We start from the raw sequence: 24,798 nt of genomic DNA, 5'->3' as shown, positions 1-24,798 counted from the left end.
AAGGGTGGCTACTCCTTTACTGCACCTGGCTGAACCACGGGGGTTGCTGGGAGATAATTTAGGATGACTCTAAAGCTTGCAGGAAGACATCATTAACTTTTCTTTCCCTCCACCAATTTTCTTTCAGCTTCCCCTCTCTCCTTTTTTTATAACTACCGCTGTCTCTTTGCTCCCACAGGGGATCACTCCTTTCTCTCTCTCCTCAGTCGGCTGCAAGAAGGCCCCCTTTTAATAATGAAACCTATCATATCCCCCACAGAGGAGCATACTCTCCAGGAATAAAGGCAATCCCAGAGGCAGAGGGAAAAGTTCTGCCTAGGGAAAGAGGAGCAAGGTGCAAAATGAGAAACAAGTAAGCAAAAGCCAAAAAACTGGCAGGGGTGGGCTGGAATGAGAATTTCTCAGGTCACCCAAATCCAAGGGTCTGTGTTAGAGGCAGAAAAGAGGAGGTTGAAGAAGGGACATCGAACACACCAGTGAGTGAGTCAACAAGTATCCATTAAGTGTTTACTATGTGCCAAGCAATGTTACTCTGTGCTAAGTTCTGAATGCTAGGGGTACATAGAAAAGCAAAAACATGGTTCCTTCTTTCAGGGAAGTCATATTCTAAAGGAGGAAAAGCCATGCACATAATTATGAATATATAAGACAGACTGAGAGTGAATGGGAAGTAATCTCAAAGGGAAAGCACTAGCAGTTTGGGGGTAGGGTGGTAGAAGGATGGTGGGAGACAAGGTAGACGAGGCAAGACTTCCTGCAGAATCTGGGATTTGAAGGGCAGCTAGATGGTGAAGTGGATAGAGCACCAGTCCTGGAAGTAAGAGGTGTCTGCCTCAGACACTTACTGGCTGTGTGACCCTGGACAAGTCACTTAACTCCAATTGCCTCCTCCCCTGACCCCCGAAAAAAGAAGAAGATGGGGTTTGAGCTTGAAGGAAGTCAGGACAGCCAGGAGACAGAGGTGAAAAGAGTTAGGTTAAGATTGAGGAGCAGTGGGCAGCCAGTGGGATCTTCTACAGAATGAGAATGTTTACTGCCAAGAAGGAGCTGGCTGACAGATGGCAAAGTGACCATCTGACTCCCAGAAAGTTGGGCCTTTCATGGCATCTAGGTGCAGTCTCCAGTCCTACCTTGCCCTAATTTGTCAGTGTAGAGCTTGGGCCCAGATCTACCTTTCTCTCTTCTGACTCATCCATGCCACTGACACTACAGACTCTGGTGGCACCTAGGAACTGTCCAAAATTCTGACAGAATTTGCCCACAGATATTTTAATGAGACTATCCTCATCCTGGAGCACTTGAAAATGTGGGTGGGAGGGCATGATAACATGGAGAGGGCATGCTGACATCAGTCTTCTTGACTTCTTTTTGTTATGCATTTAAATACTACCACAAACCCCTCCAACCCTGTATGACATCCCAAGAGAAAGGAAAGAGAGGCTGAGTTTACCTCTGAACCCCAGACAACCCCTCTCTGTCCTAAAGAGACCTTTCTGTTTAAAAGCCTGTGCAAAACAAGGTTTAAAATCTGAGAACCCAAGTTCATACCCAACCCTTGCCTCAAGGTCACTTCCTGAGTGACCTTGAACAAATTACTTAATTTCTCTGAATGTCTGCTTCTGAAAAAAGGCTGAAAAAAATAAAATGACGAATAGACTCGATGATCTCTAGAGCCTCTTCTGACTCTAAACAAAGATAATAATAGTTAACACACATAGAGCCTTAAGGTTTGCAAAGTATTTTACATATTTCGTTTAATATAGCTATGATTCTGTAAGCTCTAAGTCCATCTAAGAGAAGTTTGTTGGGCAATAGGGGAGACTCCTTGTGGGGCCTTATAGAAATAACCTCCCATCCTTCATATCCACTCAGCAATCCACAAGGCCGTTGTCCAGATTGGGTATTATTTATCCAATATTTCTTAGTTCTAGAGCCACTTCTAGGGGCTACCTGGAGGTATCTAATGCCTCTGAAAATCTTGCCACCACTGTTGAGGTTTGATTGGCCCTAGGAGCTTATTCTGAGAGGGATAGGACAAGCTGAAAGCATGGATGCTGCTCAAGTCCATCCTGTAGGGCTGGGGTCCCAGGTTTGCAGGGGCCCTACCCATGAGACCGCCCTAGAAGTCACAGTGTTAGGACTGTGATGGGCACTTCCTACATAGTCAAAAGGTCTTGGTAGCTCCCTCAGAGGGCTGCGTAAAAAGTCAGATTTGTGTAAAGCGCTCATTGCTAAAGAACAGTTAACTCAATTTATTCAGTTAATTTTTCATAAGGCTCCTATCTGCAAGGCTAAAAATTGAATAAAATAATGAAAAATAAAAATAAATTTAAAAAATAATGAAAAACAAAGCAATGGAGAACAAGCTAGGACCCAGGTCATGAAAACAGCCTCTGTCAGCTCTATCGCCACAAGCATAACTACCTTAGGCTGGACCCTGTAGTTGAAAGAACAGTGATTCAGAGCACTGGGATTCAAATTTTGGCTCTGACCCTTATCACCTATGTGATCTTGGGCAAGCCACTTAACCTCTCTGAACCTTAGTGTCCTCATCTGTAAAATGAGGATGTTGGACAAGAGCAGTGGTGTCAAACTCAGGTAGAAACAGGTCTTTGCTTGCAGGCTGCAGATTGACTTAAAAAACTACAAATTAACATCATCTATGTTGTATTGTATTTTAGATATTTTTGCTAAACATTTCCCAATTATCCAGTTGGGCAGACTGGAGATGCCTCTGGATTAGATGGATTTCTAAAGTTCCTTCCAGCTGAAACTTGTGATTCAGTGACTGAAGACCCATTTGCTACCCCTACAGTGGATTGGACAATCTTTTTTTCCACTTAATGAAGTCTAAGGATGTCCCTTTCCAACATTTTTGTTGAACCACCAGAAAGAACCGACCTTCCCTCTCCTTCCTCTTTCTGCATTCACTTTACTATTTGAGAAAGCCTCAAACTCACATCGTTCTCAGAGGTTCCACAGAGGATGCAGGATTTGCACTCGATGCATTGCCACTTGTAGGTTTTGACAGCCTCAGTCATGTTCAGGGTGAACTGCAGGCAGGTGGGGTGACCTGGAGGAAGCCCAAAAAAAGGTCATTGTTAGAAGACAGCTCTTTGATTTCCCTTCAAGTATAGGAACAATGATCTCATTGACGCTTCACTTCTTGACCCATGGATGTGTCCCTTTGGCTCAGGAAGGAATGACCAAAGTAAACCCTGCATGGGGACCTCGACCACCCAGCTGTGTCTGGCAGAGACCTGAGAGAAGATTAAACATTAAACCTTTCACTACCAGGGACAAAATAGATCTGAGACACCCTGCTCCACCACTCATGCTTCACATCAGTAAAAAAAATGTGATTAGGACAGAAGGCAATTAGACAATAAGCCAGAGAGGGAGGGAGAGGAGAATGGAATAGATTAGAGGGATGCAAATGTTCATATATTATGATAGATGCTACGTACCAGAAAGCAAACCAGACCCAAGGCCAGGTTATGGCTGCTGAGGTAATACACAAAACCATGCTAGATTGTCCCTCGTGGAATGGGGTAAGATTTGTGGGAGTACTAGATTAAGAGAATAGGATTGAGTGGGGTTCACTTGTCTGTTAAACCCCATACTTCTGAAAAAGAAAGGGAAGAGGAAAGAAAGAGAGGGAGAGAGAAAAGGGAGGGAGAGTAAGAGATGGAGACAAAAGGAGATGGTGAGGGAAGGAGAGATAAAGAGACAGAGAGAAAGAAGAGAGGAGGGAGGGAGAAAAAGACAGATGGAGACAAAAGGCAACAGAGAAGCAGAGAAAGGAAGAAAGAGAAAGAGGGAAAAAGACACAGAGACAGAGAGAAAGAAGAGAAGGGGAGGGAGAAAAAGACAGAGATGGAGACAAAAGGCAACAGAGAAGCAGAGAAAGGAAGAAAGAGAAAGAGGGAAAAAGACACATAGACAGAGAGAAAAAAGAGAAGAGGAGGGAGAAAAAGACAGAGATGGAGACAAAAGGTAACAGAGAAGAAGAGAGAGGAAGAAAGAGAAAGAGGGAAAAAGACAGACAGACAGAGACAGAGAGAAAGAAGAAGAGGGAGGGAGAAAAAGACAGAGATAGAGAGAAAGGGAGACAGAGAGAGAGAGAGAGAAAGTGACAAAAATCAGACAGAGGGGGAGGGAGGAGAAGAGAGACAGAGACAGACAAAGAGACAGAGAGAGATCTTTCAGTTTGAAAAATCATCCCACAAAAGCAAGAAAGGGATGCAGGGAAGAGGGCAAGATCATCCAAAGGGGTTCCAAAAACTTCTGGGACAAATTAGGAAGATTTCTATCCAGGGTCCAATGTAATAGGACGCAAGGCCACAGAAGCAGATCAGAAATATGGTGAGGGGACCCTGAATGAATCTCAAGATCAAAAGTCACTGTGCATTGGAATTCATGCTTTGGCTCAGGCTCCACACTTCTGAATAGAAATTCCGTGATCTCCGTGTGATGGGAACAGGGGAGGAGTGGTAGAATTCCATTTCTGCCATGGAATCAAGGGTTAATATGACTATCAACATGAGTGGCCTATACTCCATCATCTGGAGAGTCAATGCTGCCATGGGGCTTACAATGCGAAGTTCATGGATTTGGTCCTTTATTTAGACCAATCAACCCATTCTATGCTATGCCTTAAGGCTTTGTCTCAAACCTTGGCCAACCAACTCACTGTAGCATGCCGTTTCAAAGAACTGGGTCAGAGAGAGTGGATCTATCAACCTAATTCTAATCTCTATTTCTTATGTTGGACTTGAAGTCCTAAGTTCAAATCTTTATGTGGACACTTACTACTATATGACCCTGAGCAAGTTATTTAACTTAAACCTCACTTTCCTCATCTGCAAAATGGGGGTTCTATTGGTATCTCCCAAGAGGCAGGGTAGCATAGAAGATAGAGGACTGACCTTGGAATCAGAAAGTCCTAAGTTCAAGTCCTGACTCTGACACATACCTTAACTTACTTTTAAACTTACTTAAATGAACTAAACTTAACAATTTAAACAAGCATGACTAAATTTGACTTAAAATACATACTTTGAAAAAGTTTCCTTTTAATCAAACCCTTCCTCTTACCTTAACATATAGAACAACCTTTTCAAGCTTGCCTTCCAGGCTAAGAAAGTGTTGTTGCCACTAGGCTATATTCCCCTAACCCTATACCTTGCCATGCAGGGCCAGCGGCAGTTTGAGGACTGCCAGAGGAACATCTCCTTAAAATGTACAATTTTAGCTTTTTTGCCTTCTTTCGCCATACCAACCAGAGTTGGGTTGAACACCTCAGTGCCCTAAAACTATAAGCTACTGATGGGTTACTACACTTGCAATGTGGGTGCTTTTTGGGGGAGGCGTTGTGAAAACTCCCTCCAAAAAAATCTACATTACAGGATTTTAGTGAGGATGCTCAAGCACTTTGATGATGTTAAAATATTCTGTAACTGTTAGCTTTTGTTGTCCTTGCTGTTGCTGTTGGTAAGCCATCTCAAAATGTATAACCTTCTGTGAGAGGTTGGGAGTTTCCTCTTCACATAAGAAGGAGAGCACATTTCATGGCGTGACTTGGCATCATAGCCAATGTCCTCATGTATTAGTACGAAGGTGAGGCCTATGATGATAATGGGGCTGAGATGTGCTTCAGGCCCTCTTCACTGGAAACCAAAAGTCTTTCACCAAGGTTCCACTGACAATCAGACAGGGGAAGGGAAGGGAAAGCAGAAGGGAAGGAAAGCGGATGGAGAAGGGAAGGGAAGGGGAAGGAAGGAAAGGGAGAAGGGAGAAGGGAAGGGAAGGGAAGGGAAGGGAAGGGAAGGGAAGGGAAGGGAAGGGAAGGGAAGGGAAGGGAAGGGAAGGGAAGGGAAGGGAAGGGAAGGGAAGGGAAGGGAAGGGAGAAGGAAAGGGAAGGGGAGGGAAGGGAAGGGAGAAGGGAAGGGAAGGGGAGGGAAGGGAAGGGAAGGGAAGGGAGAAGGGAAGGGAAGGGGAGGGAAGGGGAGGGAAGGGAAAGGAAGGGAAGGGGAGGGGAGGGAACAAACATTTATTAAGCACCTACTACATAGGAGACACTCTGCTTCCTGTGAAGTAGGTGCTATGATTTTACAGCTGAGGAAACTGAGGCAGACAGAGGGTAAGTGATTGCTCAGGGTCTCATAATTAATGAATGTCTGAGGTCAGGTTTGAACTCAGGTCTTCCTACCTGCCTAGCATGGTGAAGATTGCTGGGATAGCTTTGGAAGAGAAATAGGCTTTGGCAACTCTTGAAAAGAAAGTTCTCAAAGCCAAAGTCCTTGGCAATCCCAAATGGTTCAACATCAGAAACCAAAAAGACATTGTTCATGGCAATGACCCTAAAGAAGATGCATTACCATCCACCTTGTCTCTGTACCCTAAGGATGACTGGGCCTTTCCATTGGACTTATGGCTGAAATCTGCTCTATGTGCTGTCTCTATCTTAACAGGTAGAGAAGCAGGGCCTATCTTACTTTTCTATTTGCATCTTCTATGCCTAGCACAGCTCATTGCACATAAAAAGTGCTTGGTATGTGCTTTTCTTTTTCACTCCTTGAAATATTTCGCTAGGCTTTGTGACTTAGTTCAAAGTAAATCCATTTCTAAAGAACCTTCTGAGGTCTGGAGCAAAGAAAAAAAAAGGTTCTCTCTTCAGTCCCCTTAGTGCACCAAGGTTAAGAGGAACCTCGAGTCTCAGTACAGCATCTGTTTTTTCTCAAGATAAATGTCATTATACCTCAGCTCTGGGAGGGGGAGGAGGTCAGTGGCAAAAATCACTGTTCTGATTTTACAGATGGGAAGATGGAGGCCGAAAAGGAACACCACACAGAACTTAATTGAACCAGATTAGGAAGAATGTCTGGGATTTGATCTGTCTTTCTGCTACTACTCTCACTGCTCTGCCATAGTATGTTCTCATTGGAATCAGGAAAATTGGTCATCAGGTAAAACAATACAAAGATAAAATCCTGGGAGAAACCAGAAAAGCGATTTGAATGATGGACTCCTTAATACCAGAAACTATTTTCCCAAGAGAAGTGAGGAGGAAAAAAAATATCTTTTAGAGTTATTTCATGATGGCAACACAGTTTTATCCCCAAACAGACAACAAATTACAGTCTTAGGAGGTAAGTAGTTAGCAGACAAATTTCCTTGATATCCAGGTGGGGTAAATTAGCAGTGACATTATTTGCTCAAGGTAACTCACTTTTTAAACTTTCTTTATAATCATTTCCCTAATTTCTTTTGTCAATCCAGTCATCCATTTATTGAGTTTACTTAAAGTAAGGCACACTGTACTAGAGGACACAGTGGCTAAAAAGCTGGCCTTGAAGCCAGGAAGACCCAGATTCAAGTTCTGCCTTTGACACATACTGGCTGTGTGACCCTGGGCTAGTCACAACCTCTCGGTTCTCTAGGATGCTTTTTAAGACCCTAGGGAGCAGAGAAGATGCCAAGCTGCTCTGATGGAGGGAGTTTCCTCACCTGGGAATTCCTTATACTGATGAAATCATACATACATTCAGCTCCTACCCATAGTCCTTTTACAGCTGTATTAGTTCATGGAAGGTATCAAAGGGGACTGCATAGTAAGTCCACCTCCAGTTAAGAGGAAATGGCTGGGATGATTCAATGGGGCTGTTTCTAAAATTCCCATTATCAAAATGAATTCAGAAAGGTCGTTCACCATTTTTCCCAGGAGTACCATTGAAAATCTAGTTCTCCTCAAATCTTTCTCTGACTTTCTTCTCTAAGCAAAACACAGTAAATCTCCCGCCCCACTTTGCACATGTGTATCACACTTTCGTCATCCTAACCCTCCCCATCCCCCAACAAGTTAAATCTTCAGAGAGCGCTTTGCAACAGGAAATAAGACCCATAGAAGCCACGTTGCTTTGTCAAGCACAGATGTCAGTCAACAAGCATTTACTGAATGCTTTCTATGTGCCAGGCACTGTGCTAAGTGGATACAAAAGCCAAAGTCAGCCTCTGCTCTAAAGAAGCTCATAAGTCTAACAGGAGCACAGGGGGCCAAGGGGGACTATGAATAAAAACAAACTATATATAATATATACCAAAATATACAGTAAATTAGAGCTAATCAGCAGACAGAAAGCACTAGTATTAAGGGGATCAGCAAAGGCTTCTTGTCAGAGGTAAGATTTTATTGCAGACTTGAAGGAAGCCAGGGGGTGAAGACAGGGAAAGCGCTCCTTGAGAGTGGGGACTGTTGTCTTCTTGTCTTTGAGCACTCCGTGCTGCACATTTCCCACCCAGATACACCCCTTTGGACTTTTCCATCACTTCACCCACCCCTGGGCAAGTAGCTCTCTTCCCTTGCCCTCCTCTTTTCAGCTTACTGTTGTGTGTTGTCTTCCCCAGTAGATTGTAAGCTTCTTGAGGGTAGGCATCATTGGTCTTTCCTTTTCATATTTGTATTTTCAGCTCTTAACACATAATAGGTACATTGCTCATCGGCTGGCCATGCCTAGATCAGTACCTAGCACATAGTAGGTACCTAATAAATGCCTGTTGATTGATTAATTAACTCAATCCTCCTGTTTGCTTCTCCCCTAGGTCTAGTGCTAGAAGGAACCTTAGGGGCCTTCTAGTCCAACTCCCACAATTTGACAGATGAGGAAACTGAGGCCAAGAGAGGTTGGTCACTGGATGTTTACCTGGCAGAAAGCAGAAAAATCACTGGAACAATGAACTCTTTGGCATGCCAATAAAATCACAGATCTATCAAAATATCCAAGTGCTCTCATGGCAGAGGAGTGGGGGGTTTCCACAAAATCGTTTTACTTTAAAAAGTCACCCTTATACTTCAAAATGACAAGGACCCCTGAGTTAGAGTCTCCATAGATCAGCGCTCTTATTATCCCCATTTTACAGTTGAGGAAATTGAGGCAAACAGAAGTTTGCCCAGGGTCACATAGCTAGCAAGTATCTGAAGCAGGATTTAAACTCAGGTCTGGCCAACACCATACCCAATGATCTGTCTACAGCATCACCCAGGTGAAAAGGGACAAGGACAGAACCTTGGGGGTAGCGGGGGGGACATTCCATAAATAAGGTAATTATTCAGTAAAGGAAATGGAAGAGCAGACAGAGAGATAGGAGAACTAGGAGGGAATGATGACACCAAAATCTAGGCAAGATGAGTATCTGGGAAGAGGGCCAGGAGGTTCAGAAAGATGAAAGAATGTTTTAGACGAGATGCCTGTTCAGATACAGTTAGGATAGGTGGCTTGCTTCTCAGGTCTCTTCCAACTGTGAAATTCTTTGTTTCAGATGTTGCCAATAAACCTGGCCCAGGCCACATACTTACAGATAATTGCATATCCTTACACACTTCCATAGCTATTTTGCTGATGTAGTTCCTTAGGTGAATGCCTACCCCATACATCTCAACCAGTTAAAACCCTACCCAGTTAGCTATACAAGGCCAATGCCAGATGCCTCATCCTCCACACAGCCTTCTTGGTTCCCCCAGCCAGAAGTGGGCCCTTGTCTTCCCACCAATTCTCATTCTTTTCTATGGCCCTCACTAGGTCTATTCCTTTCATTGGCACTCACTAGATCCTGTCTTCTATTAAAGCTATTTCTATACATATTATAATATTCCATCTCTGCTAGAGGGCAAACCTCTTGAGGTCAGAGATTGGGTCTTACTCATCTGTGCACGACCTTTCCGAATGTAGTGCCCAATGCCTTGAACATAGCATACGCTCAATAAATGTTAGTTGAATTCAGTTGAATCCATATGAATAGCTTCACCCATCCAGGGAGAGAAAGCCCAACTAAATATATTCTTTGTACATTAAACCCACATTATGATCTTGGCTTAGGAGCTAATACAAGTCATTAACCCTCCCAATATTTATCACCGTAGCCAGCTTCTTTTACAGCAGAATAGCTCCTATTGAATAAACCCTTAGCAAAGACAAACATATAAACTCCTGCAGCGTGTACCTCATATATTGTGATCCTTATTAAAAGGTTCTTTTTTATTCAATTATCCCCAGTATTTAATTTGCACTATGGTGAACCACATAAAGCTGATTAAATTAGACCCGCAGAAAGAGCTTTATATCACAAGGTACATCCTGAAAACATAAATACAACAGGTACATGCAAATATGGGAAAGGTGTAGCCTACTGTTTATGCATTGTGAAATTATAAACATCTAATTATATTTTATTGCCTTACTTATCAATGCTGATCTCTTAATAACTAATTTCCCAGAAAATACCACCTCTTCTGCTTATAGTCTAAAGCAGATTAGTGTGAAACAAATGGCGTTCCTTGGTCTGTTGCCTAGGTTATATAAATCATATAGTGGGCTAAAATAAAACATATAGAACCAAATTCCAGTTGGTGTAGCTTTAATAATAAATTCCCTGGATAGCCTTTAGAAAAGAAATTGGTTCTGATTTCTAATAACACTCAGTATTGTACGCATATAGGACAGAGTTGCAAAATTTAAGTATTAATAGAAATGGATAAAATTTATTTAACCATATTGGTGAGATATACTATCAAATTTCAGTCTATCATTGCTGAGTCTCTGTCTGTATCTTTATCTGGCTCCCTTCCAGTGGAACAGACTCCAGCTCCACACTGGCCTTCATTAACTGCCTGGTATTAAGCTGGGTCTGAATTATTGCAGGACATTTTCAAAGTGAATGATCTACTCCTTAATAACCAAGAACTCATCACGGTTTATACTAAACTCAGGACAAATACAGATCACCAGCATACCCCTTTCCTATCAACAGAGAAGTGGTGAACTTTCAGAATGAAGGGAAAACGAGGCACGTGTCAGATATGGCCAAAGTATCAGCTCATTTCACTTAATTCTACATCTATGTGAGCTGGAAACAAAGGAGATGATTATCAATTGTGAAATAGCTAAATGAATTGGGGTACATGAATGTAATGAAATACTACTATGCCTTAAGAAGTTATAGCTATGACGTGCACAGGGAGTCATGGGAAGGCTTAATATGAACTAATGTAAAATGAAGACAGCAGAAAAAGGAAAATATGCACACTCTGGTGCCATTTCCTTCTCCAGCTCATTTTAGAAATGAGGAAACTGAGGCAAACAGGTTAAGTGACTTGCCCAGAGTCACTTTGGCTGGATTCAAACTCAGGTCCTCCCGAGTCCAGGGCCAGTGCTCTATCCACTACACCACCTACCTGCCCAATGTAGCTGTCCCTGCAAGCATAGAGATTCAAACTATTGCATCTAGTTCAACGCATTCATGGGCAACATTTAGAGTGCTTCCCTAATGTGAACACAGTACCCTAGCAGCAAAAAGTACAGTGCCAAGATTCAAAACATAGCATATTTAACATAGCATAGCTTAGCACATATAACACTTCCTTCAATATGATGGAAAATTTCCCAAGCCTCATACATCACTGTCTACTGAAAATCAACTGAGTAGTTCCCACTCACACACCATACATAGTACACAGTACGCTGTTTGGTTTAGTTCACATGTGAAACATGTTATGGTTATAAAATAATATTTTACTAAGTAAACCTAGGGCCTATTTTCATAAACTGACCTGACGGGCCAAGGCAGGGTTACCAAGAAGGCTTTGGGGTTTTGGGGGACCAAGAAATATGATGAGGATATAGAGTGAGTAGTTCTGGGGCAATGGCTCTAAAACCTAAAACAGTCCTGAAGAGCCATCAGAGATGAGGACCAAGGAGAATGAAGCCAATTATCATGGTCTGAGACTTGTCATTGGTGAGCAGGGAAAGCGATTGCTAACCATTAAGAGAAAGTAATGACCAATTTCAATGATGAGTACAAGGCAAAGAAGGAGACATTTTTTGGACATTACCAATTCAGAAAGTTGTTTTGTTTGGCTACACATATTTATTACTAAAGGGGTTTTTTTTATTTTTAATGGGGGGAGGGGGTGTGACAAGGAGAGAAAACAGATTTTTGTTCATTAAAAAATTAAATTAGATTTTAAAAAGAAGAAATACAAGAAAGTCTATTTACTAGCAGACTTTCATAAAATAATATTTTGAAGATATCAGCAGTCCAAAATCTTGCTTCCCATTAGTAAAAGTAAGAGAATGTTTAAAATCAGATTTATTGAGACTGAGACTCAGGACTGAACAAGACCAATTTTACATTTTCAAGACTAAAAGGGAGGGGGGAAACCACCTTCATCACTCAATAACTACTGTCTAGAACTTAGGTCAAGCTTTCCTCAACTGTTTCTCTCTTAGCACAATCCCAGCACAGACAAGAAAGCCACTACAAGTCACCCACTCTGAAATCTAAAGTTCTTTTTGACCTTTTTCACACAACATGCTGATGTTGCAAGATGGGCTCTTCATGGACACCATGCAGGGAAGGAGGTGGGGGAGAGGGGAAATCAATTCTGTTTCACTATTCAGGTAGATTAGATCAGGACTGAGTTGTCTCATGTCACATGGAGCTGACAATGCAGGGCGGGAGGTGTGTGATGAGAATAAGGGTCATCAAAGCCAACTGCTCTGGTTTCACTGCCCCTGGATTTCCTGGCCACACTGAGTGGATTATAACCAACCATCTGCCAAATGGACTCTTGCCCCTGCTGAAGCGTATGAAAGCCAGCTTGAATTATGACCTAAAGCTCTTTATCAATCATGAAAGTCTCTCGCTGGCAACCATTTTGCAGAGAAGGCCTTAGTCCCAACATGAGACAATCCATCACCTATCTTCACTGAAAACACTTGGGTTTTGATTGTTGGCTCGTTTGTTTTAAATCAGGAAACTTGGGCATAAAGGTAAAACTGTAGCCCTAAGCAGATGTCTTCTATCTCCTGGGCTTCTGCCAAAGCTGACCATGGCCCAGAAAGTTTTATGAGATGTGTGTGGTTGATGCTGATGCTCTCCTGATGAGAAGTAGCAGGAGCAGGTCAGGACAGATTGTGAGGTGTCCTTCAGCTGTCTCATATCCAGGCATCAAAAGATGATAATAGACATAAAGCTGAAAAGGAACTTAGAGGTCACTCAGTCCAAGCCCTTCATATTATAGGTGAGGAAAGTGACACCTAGAGAGGTTAAGTCATTTGCCCAAAGTTATATGGCTAGTAAGTGTATAAGGCAGGATTGGAAACCAAGTCATCCTGATTCCAAGTCTAGTTCCCTATCCACTACATCATGATATTAGATGGATTATTTGTGGGTCCTGGAAGCAGGGAGCTTTTTTTAATTTTGTTTTCTAAGAAATTTTATGAGACTCAACTACTACCTAGAATTTACATCAAGCTTCTCTTGCCCACCTATTTCTCTCACAGACAATCCCATCACCAAAACATAAAATGGAAAAGGGCTTGAGAAAAAAAAAGATGTCTTCTTGTTTTTTCAATCACCCTCTTTGCTACTGAAGAAATGCTTATACATGTGAATACTAAAAAAAATCAACTCTAAATTTTTTATTGTTGTTAAATCATTTTTCAGCCATGTCTAACTGTGACCTCATTTGGAGTTTTCTTGGCAAAGATACTGGAGTGGTTTTGCCATTTCCTTCTCCAGCTTATTTTACAGATGAGAAAACTGAGGCAAACAGGGTTAAGTGACTTGCCCAGGCTCACATAGCTAGTAAGTGTCTAAGGCTTAGCCTCAGTCAAATTCATTTTCAGATATCCTTCAGCCTTGGAAGAGTTGTTTGACTCTTTGAGATTGGATTATTGGAGTAAAACTAGCTAAGACAGTCCCTGGAAACTAAAGAAAGATGGTAGAAGACAAGGGGGAACCTAGGGGATGAGATTGAAGTATTGTGCTAAGATGTGGAGTCTACTAAGAAGAAAAAACACTCATCAATATTAAAGTTAATTGAATATTCATTTATTGGGAAGGAAATGCATTCCCAGAGTTTTTAAGAGATGAAGAGGCAAAGGGACTTTTACAACTCTGAAAAGTAAAAATAAACACTTAAGATTTGCAAAGCCTTTTTTGCAGATGCCATTCTCCAAAATTCTCCACCTTTCAGGTTAGGAAATCAAGGTACCAGGAAACCCTGGTATTGAACCTAAACTTCAGAGAGTGTATAATATAAAGAGATTGTTACGTGGTCTCAAGAAATCTGACTCACTAAAGAAAATGATAGTTTACGTATATATTGACTTTACAATTTGCAAAGAACTTTCCTTATGATACCCCCATTCCACTAGATTTCCTTCCCAACACATAACTACTGTTCCCCTGTTCCCATTCCCCACAACTCTTTAACCCCATCCCTCATGGCGACTCACTGTCAGAATTCTCTCAAGCTTTTCAGATAGTTAGGACCAAAGGACATCATTCCATACTGGCCAATATCTACAGAAGCAAGCTCCCTTAATATAAAGAAATTTTCCTGCTAGAGACCTCTGAGTCTAGGAAGAGGAACATGAAGTCACAGTCTTCTCTCCACGTCTTTCCCCAAAGAGAGATCCCACTCCCCAAAAACCATCACAGATTTGGGAATGTTGAACCTGGCCAAAGCTAGGAGAGTTAAAAGCAGGAATAACTGCTTAGATTTCTATCATGGTTAATGGTAGACAAAGTACTTTCCCCCATAATAACCCTTCCTGAAAAAATGTATAGGCATTATCGTCCCCATTTTAGAGATGATGAAACTGGGCCTTGGATGGTTTAAATGACCTTACTAAAGTCAAGCAGGTGTTAAGTGGTAGAGTCACAATTTAATCCAAATCCATTTGGCAGACATTTATTAATCATTCACCATATTGGGCATTGGGGCAAAGACAAGGTTAAATTACACACAGTTTTTGCTATAATGGACGTTACAGTGTAGAAGATTCAAACCTCAATCTTCTGACTCCAAGTCGGCCAGGTAAACAGTCAACAAGCATTTATTAAGCACCTACTATGTGGAAGGCATTGTTGAAAGGCACTGGAGAGACAAAGACAAAATTAAGTGGTTCCTGCCCTCAAGGAACTTATATTCTATCAGGAGAGAAGAGATTATACATACATACATGCATACAAACACACACACACATACATATATGCATACATACACACATACACACACATATGATACATATAATTTTCCATTGTTTTCACTGGCTTTTTGGTTTTTTGCTGTTCAGTCATGTCTGACTTTTCATGAACCCATGAACCATAGCATGCCTGGCCCTTCTATCATTCGCTATCTTTCAAAGTCTGTACAAGTCCATGTTTATTGTTTCCATGACACTAACTGTCCATCTCACTCTCTACCATTCCCTTTTCCTTTTGCTTTCAATCCTTCCCAACATCAGGGTCTTTTCCAATGAGTCCTATCTTCTCATTAAGTAGCCAAAGCACAACCTGAGGTAATTAAATGCCAAAAAGTTGTTTGAAGGTTTCCGAGCCGGGTGGGTTGGAGAAAAGAAAGAAGATGAAGGAAGAAGGGAGATCAGGTATTGTGAAGAAACCAAAGGATTTTTTTTCAAGATGCCTGAAAGGAAGTTTAAGAGCTCTTAGAAAAAGTCTGAGGTCATTCTAGGGAAGAGAACCTGGAAAGAACTGACGAGAGTTGGAGGTGCTGAGTCCTGCTCGAAAACCGAATAGTCAGCATTTTCTATGACACTTTAAGTGCTTCACAAACTTTAATTTTAACTTCACAACAACCCTGGGAGGTAGGTGCTATTATTATTTCCATTTTACAGATGAGGAAACTGAGGCATACAGAGGTTAAATGACTCACCCAGGGCCATACAGCTAGCTAACATCTGATTGGATTTGAAATCAGGACTTGCTGATGGCAGGTCCTGTGCACTATTCATTGTATCACCCCAGCTGACTACATTAGAAGCAAGGGAGGAGGGGAGTTGAGCCAAGATGGCGACTGGAAAGCAAAGACTTGCTTAAGCTCCCCCCCCCCCAGTTCCCTCCAAATACCTATAAAAATGGCTCTGAACAAATTCTAGAGCTGCAGAACACACGAAATAGCAAAGGGAAGCAGGGCTCCAGCCCAGGACAGCCTGGATGGTCACTGGGAAGGGTCTATCGCATGGAGCTGGGAGCAGAGTGGAGCAGAACCCAGCATGGGCCACACCAGGACCAATCAGACCAGGAACTGAGTGGAACAGGCAGTGGGTCCCTAAATCATTGACCTGTGGCAGTTACCAGAATTTTCAACTCAGAAACACTAAAGACAACAGAAAAGGTTAGTAGAAAAGCTTCTGGGACAGAGTGAAAGGAGTTCACAGTCAGCCACTGCCCCAGGGGCAGTGGAGGTCGTGCAGCTCTGAGGCTGCTTCCAGAGCTACAGCTGCAGTTGCTTCTGGCCCCAGGTTCACCTGGTGGGAAGAATTAAGCAGCAGATTACAGCGGGAGTGTGGCCCTGACTGGATCTGGGCCACAATCCTGGTTGGTGGTTTTTGGGGGAGGAGGAGCCCTGGTGAGGCAGAGCTTGCTGTGTAGAAGTAGCTCTGAAAACAGCAGCACAGCCCCTCAAGCTTGGAACAAAGTACTCCTCTACTCTATAAGCAGTTGTACCCCGACAAAAAACTCAAGGGTCAAGTAGCTGGCTGGGAACATGAACAGGCAGTGAAAATGGTCTCAGATTCAGACTCAGACTTTGGAATCTTTTTTTGGTGACAAAGAAGACCAAAACATACAGACAGAAGAAGTCAACAAAGTCAAAGAGCCTACATCAAAAGCCTCCAAAAAAAATATGAATTGGGCTCAGGCCATAGAAGAGCTCAAAAAGGATTTGGAAAAGCAAGTAAGATAAGTAGAGGAAAAATTGGGAAGAGAAATGAGAATGATGCAAGAAAACCATGAAAAACAAGTCAATGACTTGCTAAAGGAGACCCAAAAAAATACTAAAGAAAATGACACCTTAAAAAATAGACTAACTCAAATGGCAAAAGAAGTCTAAAAAGCCAATTAGAAGAATGCCTTGAAAGGCAGAATTAGCCAAATAAAAAAGGAGGTCCAAAAGACCACTGAAGAAAATACTACCTTAAAAATTAGATTGGAGCAAGGGGAACCTAGTGACTTTATGAGAAATCAAGATACTTATAGAACCAAAGGAATGAAAAAAATGGAAGACAATGTGAAATATCTCATTGGAAAAACCACTGACCTGAAAAATAGATCCAGGAGAGATAATTTAAAAATTATTGAACTACCTAAAAGCCATGATCAAAAAAAGAGCCTAGATATCATCTTTCAAGAAATTATCAAGGAAAACGGCCCTGATATTCTAGAACCAGAAGGCACAATAGAAATTGAAAGAATCCACCAATCATCTCCTGAAAAGATCCCAAAAAGAAATCTCCTAGGAATATTGTCGCCAAATTCCAGAGCTCCCAGATCAAGGAGAAAATATTGCAAGCAGCCAGAAAGAAACAATTTGAGTATTGTGGAAACACAATCAGAATAACCCAAGATCTCGCAGCTTCTACATTAAGAGATCGAAGGGCTTGGAATATGATATTCTGGAGGTCAATGGAGCTAGGATTAAAACCTAGAATCACCTACCCAGCAAAACCGAGTATCATGCTCCAAGGCAAAATATGGATTTTCAATAAAATAGAGGACTTTCAAGCTTTCTCAGTGAAAAGACAAGAGCTGAGGTAGAGCCAAGATGGCAGCTGAAAAGCAGGGACTAGCGTGAGCTCCCCGCTGAGTCCCTCCAAAAACCTATAAAAAATGGCTCTGAACCAATTCTAGAACTGCAGAACCCACAAAGGAGCAGAGGGAAGCAGGGCTCCAGACCAGAACAGCCTGGATGGTCTCTGGGTGAGGTCTATCCCGCACAGAGCTGGGAGCAGAGCGGAGCAGAGCCCAGCCTGGGCGGCATGGACCATCTAGACCAGGAGCCAGGCAGAGCATGCCCTAGCACCCTGAATCAGTGAGCTGCAGCAGTTACCAGACTTCTCAACCCACAAACACCAAAGACAACAGAGAAGGTTAGTGGAAAAAAGCTGCGGGAGTGGAAGGAGTTCACAGTTCAGCTACTGCCCCGGGGGCAGCGGAAGTGGGGCAGCTACAGAAGTACAGCTGCAGTTGCTTCTGGCCCCAGGCCCACCTGGTGGGAGGAATTAAGTGGCAGATCAGAGCAGGAGTGCACAGCCTGCTGAAGATCTAAGTCCAGTCTGGGTTGGGGGTTCTTGGGGAAGGAGGAGTGCTGGTGTGGCAGAGCTGGCACATCCCCCCAAGCTTGGAACATAGAACTCTTTAGTCTACAAGCAGTCATACCCCACTGAAAAACTCAAGGGTCAAGTTAGTTGGTTGGGAATATGGCCAGGCAGCGAAAACGCACCCAGATTCAGTCTCAGACTTTGGAATCTTACTTTGGTGACAAAGAAGACCAAAACATACAGCCAGAAGAAGTCAACAAAGTCAAAGAGCCTACAAAAAAAGCCTCCAAGAAAAACATGGACTGGTCTCAGGCCATGGAAGAGCTCAAAAAGGATTTGGAAAAGCAAGTTAGAGAAGTAGAGGAAAAATTGGGAAGGGAAATGAGAAGGATGCAAGAAAACCATGAAAAACAAGTCAATAACTTGCTAAAGGAGACCCAAAAAATGCTGAAAAATACACTGAAGAAAACAACACCTTAAAAAATAGACTAACTCAAATGGCAAAAGAGCTCCCAAAAGCCAATGAGGAAAAGAAAAGACCAGAGCTGAATAGAAAATTGGACTTTCAAACATAAGAATCAAGAGAAGCATGAAAAGGTAAACAAAAAAGAGAAATCATAAGGGAATTACTAAAGTTTAACTGTTTTGTTTACATTCCTACATGGAAAGATGATGTGTATAATTCATGAGACCTCAGTATTAGGGCAGCTGAAGGGAATATATATATATATATATATATATATATATATATATATATATATATATATATATATAGACTGAGGGCACAGGGTGAGTTGAATATGAAGGGATGATATCTAAAAAAAATAAAATAAAATTCAGGGATAAGAGAGGAATACATTAAGAGAGAGAGAAAGGGAGAGATAGAATGGGGCAAATTATCTCACACAAAAGTGGCAAGAAAAAGCAGTTCATTGGAAGGGAAGAGGGGGCAGGTGAGGGGAAATGAGTGAATCTTGCTCTCATAGGATTTGACCTGAGGAGGGAATAACATACACAGTCAACTGGGTATCTTACCCCACAGGAAAGAAGGAGGAAGGGGATAAAAAAGGGGGGACAATAGAAGGGATGGCAGATAGGGGTAGGAGGTAATCAAAAACAAACACTTTCAAAAAGGGAAAGGCTCAAGGGAAAAATTGAATAAAGCAGGACTGGATAGGAGGGAGCAAAATATAGTTAGTCTTTCACAACATGAGTATTGTGGAAGGGTTTTGCATAATGATACATGTGTGACCTATGTTGAATTGGTTGCCTTCTTAGGGAGGGTGAGTGGGGAGGGAAGAGGGGAGAGAGTTTGGAACTCAAAATTTTAAAAGCAGATGTTCAAAAAAATAGTTGTTTTTTCATGCAACTGGGAAATAAGATATACAGGTATAGGGCATAGACAGCTATCTTGCCCTGCAACAAAGTAAGGGAAAAGGGGATGGAGGGGAGTGGGGTGACAGAAGGGAGGGCTGACTGGGAACAGAGCAATCAGAATATATGCCATCTTGGAGTGAGGGGGAGGGTAGAAATGGGGAGAAAATTTGTAATTCAAAATCTTGTGAAAATCAATGCTGAAAACTAAAAATATTAAATAAATAATTATACATATATATGTATATATATATAGATAGATAGATAGATAAGCAAGGGAGGAAGGGAGGAAGCAATGGACAGACAGACTGATTCTGGCATGTTGACTGGCTGATTGGCATCCTCTGCTCAGGGAAATCGAGTAAAAGATAAATTCCTAGAATCATTAAAAAGGCTCATCGGAGTTCTCCTGTGGACAGAACCCAAGGGGACAGGAATTGAGTAGAAGGGTCAGGTGGCTCTGAGGAAGGCAGTTTTGACCAAGGTAAAGCTGATCCAACAGGAACCTAGAGACCTCTGAGTCTGGGAAGAGGACATGAAGTCACAGTCTCAATGGATTGGTACACTGGAGTAAAAGATCCCTCTCCCCAAAAACCATCACAGATTTGGGAATGTTGAGCCTGGCCAAAGCTAGGAGAGTTAAAAGCAGTAAAAGCCGCTTAGATTTCTATCATGGTTTATGGTAGACAAAGTACTTTCCCCCATAATAACCTTTCCTGAAAAATCCTTCAGGGTCCCAAGACCTAAGAATGAGAAGTCAGCATAGATTTAAGGGTGAGAAGCAGAATGAACTGACAAGAAAAGGCAGTGATTCCAAGGGCCAGGGAGAGGACATCTAGCCTGGCTAATTAAAAATGGAGGTCACCTGAAAGAGGATGTTTACCATTTTTAACTTTTGCCAAGCTAATTGAATAAGTCAGGATTGTGTATTTGCAACCTATGTCTATGATACAGAGGACTTAAATTCCCTCAGAGTATGGTTAAAGTTAGCTCTGCCCTTGAGCAAGTTCTGAGTCACATACAGCCCCAGAAATAATGGGGAAGAGGGAGAACCAAGAGACAAGAGAAAGGAGAGAAAGGCTGGGATCCATGGGGGACTTTCTTTAGAGGAGAAATGTTCCTGAACCGTGCAGAGGAATATTGCTCAAGGCTAGAAGCAGCAGGAACCCAGCTGTGGGAGCTGTCCACTTGGGGGCTGTCCTGCCTCATCACATCTAATGACAGGACTCCCAGAAAGGATCCAGCTGGTCTCTAGCAGATTGGTGACCTTGGAAAGGCAGGCTTTTGAATGGCACATTGGATCTTAATGCAGTGAACTGAGACCACTAAAGACTTATCACAGAGCCTTGACATTGCTCTCTTAAGAGAGGACAGAAATGGGGTGAAGATGAGAAAACAGGAGAGGGGAGAAAGAAGGGAAAGAGGAGGATGAATCGAGAGTAGGAGAGAGAGGTTGAGAGGCAGGAGAGGAGAAAGGAAGGAGAGTGATGAAGTAGACAACTAGGTGATGTAGTGGCTAGAGCATTGGATCTGGGGTAGGGAAAATGAGAGTTTGAACCCTGCCTGAGACACTAACTATCTGTGTGACTCTGTTTCCTCATATGTAATGGGGAAATAGTAATAGAATTAACTTCCTAGAGTTGTTACGAGGATCAAATGAGAAGAAACACAAGAAATATTTATTTTACTAACCTAAAAGCATCTCATAGAAGGGGTAGGGAGGGGTAAAGAGGGAGAAGGGAAGGAAGGAGAACATGAGATAAGGAGGGAGAAGAAGAGAACAAAGAGAGGTATTGACTCCTTGTCCACCAAGAAGCCTTGGAAAACTAAGGGCTGAAAACATGGCAGGGTTTCCTGAATCTGGGAAGGAATATAAGTAATAGCTAAGGATGTTAAGCACATTTTCATATGGTTTATTTTGGAAATATGAACAAAAAAGTTGCCAACTTTATGATACAGGAACTATGGGTACTACATTTTCAGACACCATAGTGAGGGCATGTAGTCATGTGCATATAATAGAAAAATCACAGGACCACAGATCTGGAGCGGAAGGACCTTAGATGCCATCTGTTCCAATGCCCTCAATTTGTAGATGAGGAATGTGAGACCCAGGAAAAGTAAGACACTCACCCAAGTTCATACAGGGGGTAAGTGATGGAGATAGAAGAAAAACTTCCACTTAGTTGTTGCCTCTCCCACTCAGGTGAGATAGAAATGCTTAAGGATTTGGGGGTGGTGACCGATTGACTTCAAGCCTGACACATGAGGTGATCAGAACCTCCCTCCAAGATGAGCATCATGGTCATGTCCATTGGACTTCAGACACCCCACAACCAGCATCACAAGGTTTCTGTCCCCATTTCTCTACCATTTCCTAGATCTGCCTAAATTAGCCACCTTGAGTATAGATGATTGCCCTCCTTTCCTAGCTCTTCAGCTCAAAGCCCAGAGCACTCTACCAAAAGGTCCTAAATGGTTACATCTCCCACCCTGGAAATACACTACCTCCACAGCTGTCCATAGGAAAAACTGAAAAGAAACTCCATGTAGTTAGTATGGGGCCTCAGATAATGGTCACCTTTATGACACTAAAACAACCTGAAGAATGGAGGAGCAGTCTCACTGTAATTGTGTTTGTTCTATGGTCTAACCTGCTCTCCTCTACATTTTCCTCCCACCAAGAGCAAGTCTTCCTCATATGATGGCGAACAAGCATGATTACAACCAACAAGGGCAGCATCACCCGTGGTATGATTTGAAGTATAGTCAAGCCACCCATCTAAAAGCCTCTCCCCCAATGCTACCTAATGTTCCATTAGAGAGTCTTCTCTTTGGTCAAGTACCTCCTTCTCAAAATCCTGGAATCTGAGACTTGGAAGGGTAATCTAGTCTAACCCATTACTGCAACAAAGAATACAACATACCTGACAAGCCTTTGCTTGAAGACCTCCAGTGATGGGGAACTCATCACCCCCTGAAGCAGCCCATTACATTTTTAGACATCTTTGATTGTCAGGAAGTTTTTCCTTCCATTAAACTTAAATGTCCTCCTTTGCTATTTTTACACATTGCTCATCTGCCCTCTTGGGCCAAAAAGAACATGACTTTTCCACATGAAAGCTCCTCATGTGCTTGAAAACAGTTCAGACTTCGCTCCTCCCTGCTAAACACCCTGAGCTTCCATCAACTGATCCTCATATGGTATGACCTCAGGGTCCTCCATTGTCCTGATTGCTTTCATCAGGACCTTCCTTAGCTCATGAATGTCCTTTCTAAAATGTGTACCCAGAATGCAACACAACATTCCAAATGTAGTCTATCCAGAGTGCAGTACAGCAGAATTATCACCTCCTTACTTATGGAAACTATGCCTCTTTTAATGCAGTTTTAAATCAAATTAGCTTTCTTGGTTGTCATCACGCTATTGGCTCCCATTGAGCTTGCCAGCCACTAAAACCCCTATACCTGCTGTCTAGTCATATCTAGTTTGTAGCTGTGAAACTGATTTTTGAACCCAAGTGTAAAATGGAATCCATATTTATTCTTAGCAAATTTCATCTTATTCAATTCAGCCCATTGTTAGAGCCTGTCAAGATCTGTTTGAATCCTAACTCTGTCAGGCAGTATCTTAGCTAACCTTTCCAGCCTTGCATCATCTGCAAATTTGATGTGCAACTCAGCTTTGCCTTTATCCAAGAAGCTGATAGAAATGTCCATTGGGGGAGGGCCAAGCACAGGCCTCTGAGGCATTCCACTGGTGACCTCCTTCCAAGTTCATATGAAACCATTAAAGACTATTCTTTGGATCCAGCCATTTGACCCAGAGTATACCTAACTGTACAATTGCCTAGCCCATGTCTCTACATATTTTCCACAATAATATCAGGAAAAACCATCAACTGCTTTAGTGAAACATAAGTAAATTGTATTATCATTGGTTTTCCATTTTAGTAACCCTAAAGGGTAGCTAGGTGGTACAACAGATAGAGCGCTGTGCCTGGAGTTAGGGAGATTCTTTTTTGTGAGTTCAAATCTGGCCTCAGGTACTTAGTAGCTGTATGACTCTGGGCAAGTCACTTAACCTTGTTTGCCTCAGTTCCTCAATCTGTAAAATGAGCTGGAGAAGAAAATGGCAAACCACTCCAGTACCTTTGCCAAGAAAAACCCAAATGGGGTCGTAAAGAATGGGATACGACTGAACGATAACAAAAACCCTGTCAAAAGGGGGAAAGTATCTGTCTTGTTCTCTATTTTAATTGTTTTAATTTTCCCTTTTGTCATTATGAACTTCACAAAACCTAAAAAAAAAACCCTGATATTTCCATATATAAAAGAATAGAAAAGGAAGACTGTGTTAGAAACTATAAAACTTCACTACATACAGCTTTATTTGGGGAGACGTTCTTGTGTATTTCAGATTTAACAACACTGCCCCTGCTTGCCTGAATCTCCTTCTAAACTTCCTCCTGCTGTCTTCTGCTTCTTTTAAAAATTATTCTCTGACACTTTTTTCTTTCCTTTTTTTTAGTTTTATTATCACTACCCTCCTATTCTCCCCTAGTCTTCCTCCCATTTCCCCAAAATGAAATCCCTCCTGAATATAGTCAGGTAAAACTTGAAATGTTCATTCATTCTGCACCTCTGTTAAATCGCCTATCAAGAGGTGGGAAGCATGATTCATCCTCAGCCTTCTGGAGTCATGATTGGTCATTGCATTAACCAAGATTCTTAAATCTTTCATAGCAGTTTTCTTTTACAATGTTGCAGTTATTGTGTAAATTGTTCTCCCGGTTCTCTGTTCACTTCACTCTGCATTGATTCATAGAAATCCCCAGGTTTCTCTGAATCCATCCTTTCCATCATTTTTACAGCACAATAATATTCCATTTTGTTTTTATGCCACAATTTGTTCAGCCAGGCCCTAATTGATGGATACTCACTTTGTTCCAATTCTTTACCAAAACAAAAGTGCTACTAAAACATTGTGCACGTGGGTTCTTTCGCTCTTATCTTTGATCTCTTTGGGGTTGTAAGTTTAGTAGTGATGTTGCTGGGTCATCGACTTTTGGGGTATAGCTCCCCTTCGCAATTCCGCCAGAAGTGCATGAGTGTTCCTGTCCTCAACAATTGCAATCTTCATCTCTTGCTATCTTTGCCACTCTGGTGAGAGGCTGAACCTCAGAGTTACTTTAATTTGCATTTCTCTCATTGGTGATTTGGATGACCCAATTTGTTCTTGGTGAAGCCATGTCTCCTTACGATCACTGCTTCCTTTACTAATTGTCCACTGTCCTTT

At 42.1% G+C, this 24,798-nt stretch overlaps 1 protein-coding gene across 1 annotated transcript in view; it reads right to left on the bottom strand.

The window, feature by feature from the left end:
• Window positions 1–24,798, bottom strand: part of DPF3 (double PHD fingers 3) — a 420,028-nt gene that overhangs the window by 3,754 nt on the left and 391,476 nt on the right. The window contains 1 exon segment of the mRNA XM_036736699.1: window positions 2,961–3,073. Coding sequence (XP_036592594.1) covers window positions 2,961–3,073 — 113 coding nt within the window.

The sequence above is a fragment of the Trichosurus vulpecula genome, chromosome 8, assembly GCF_011100635.1.
Source record: "Trichosurus vulpecula isolate mTriVul1 chromosome 8, mTriVul1.pri, whole genome shotgun sequence".
NCBI lineage: Eukaryota > Metazoa > Chordata > Mammalia > Diprotodontia > Phalangeridae > Trichosurus > Trichosurus vulpecula.
This window is presented reverse-complemented; position numbering and strand designations above follow the sequence as displayed.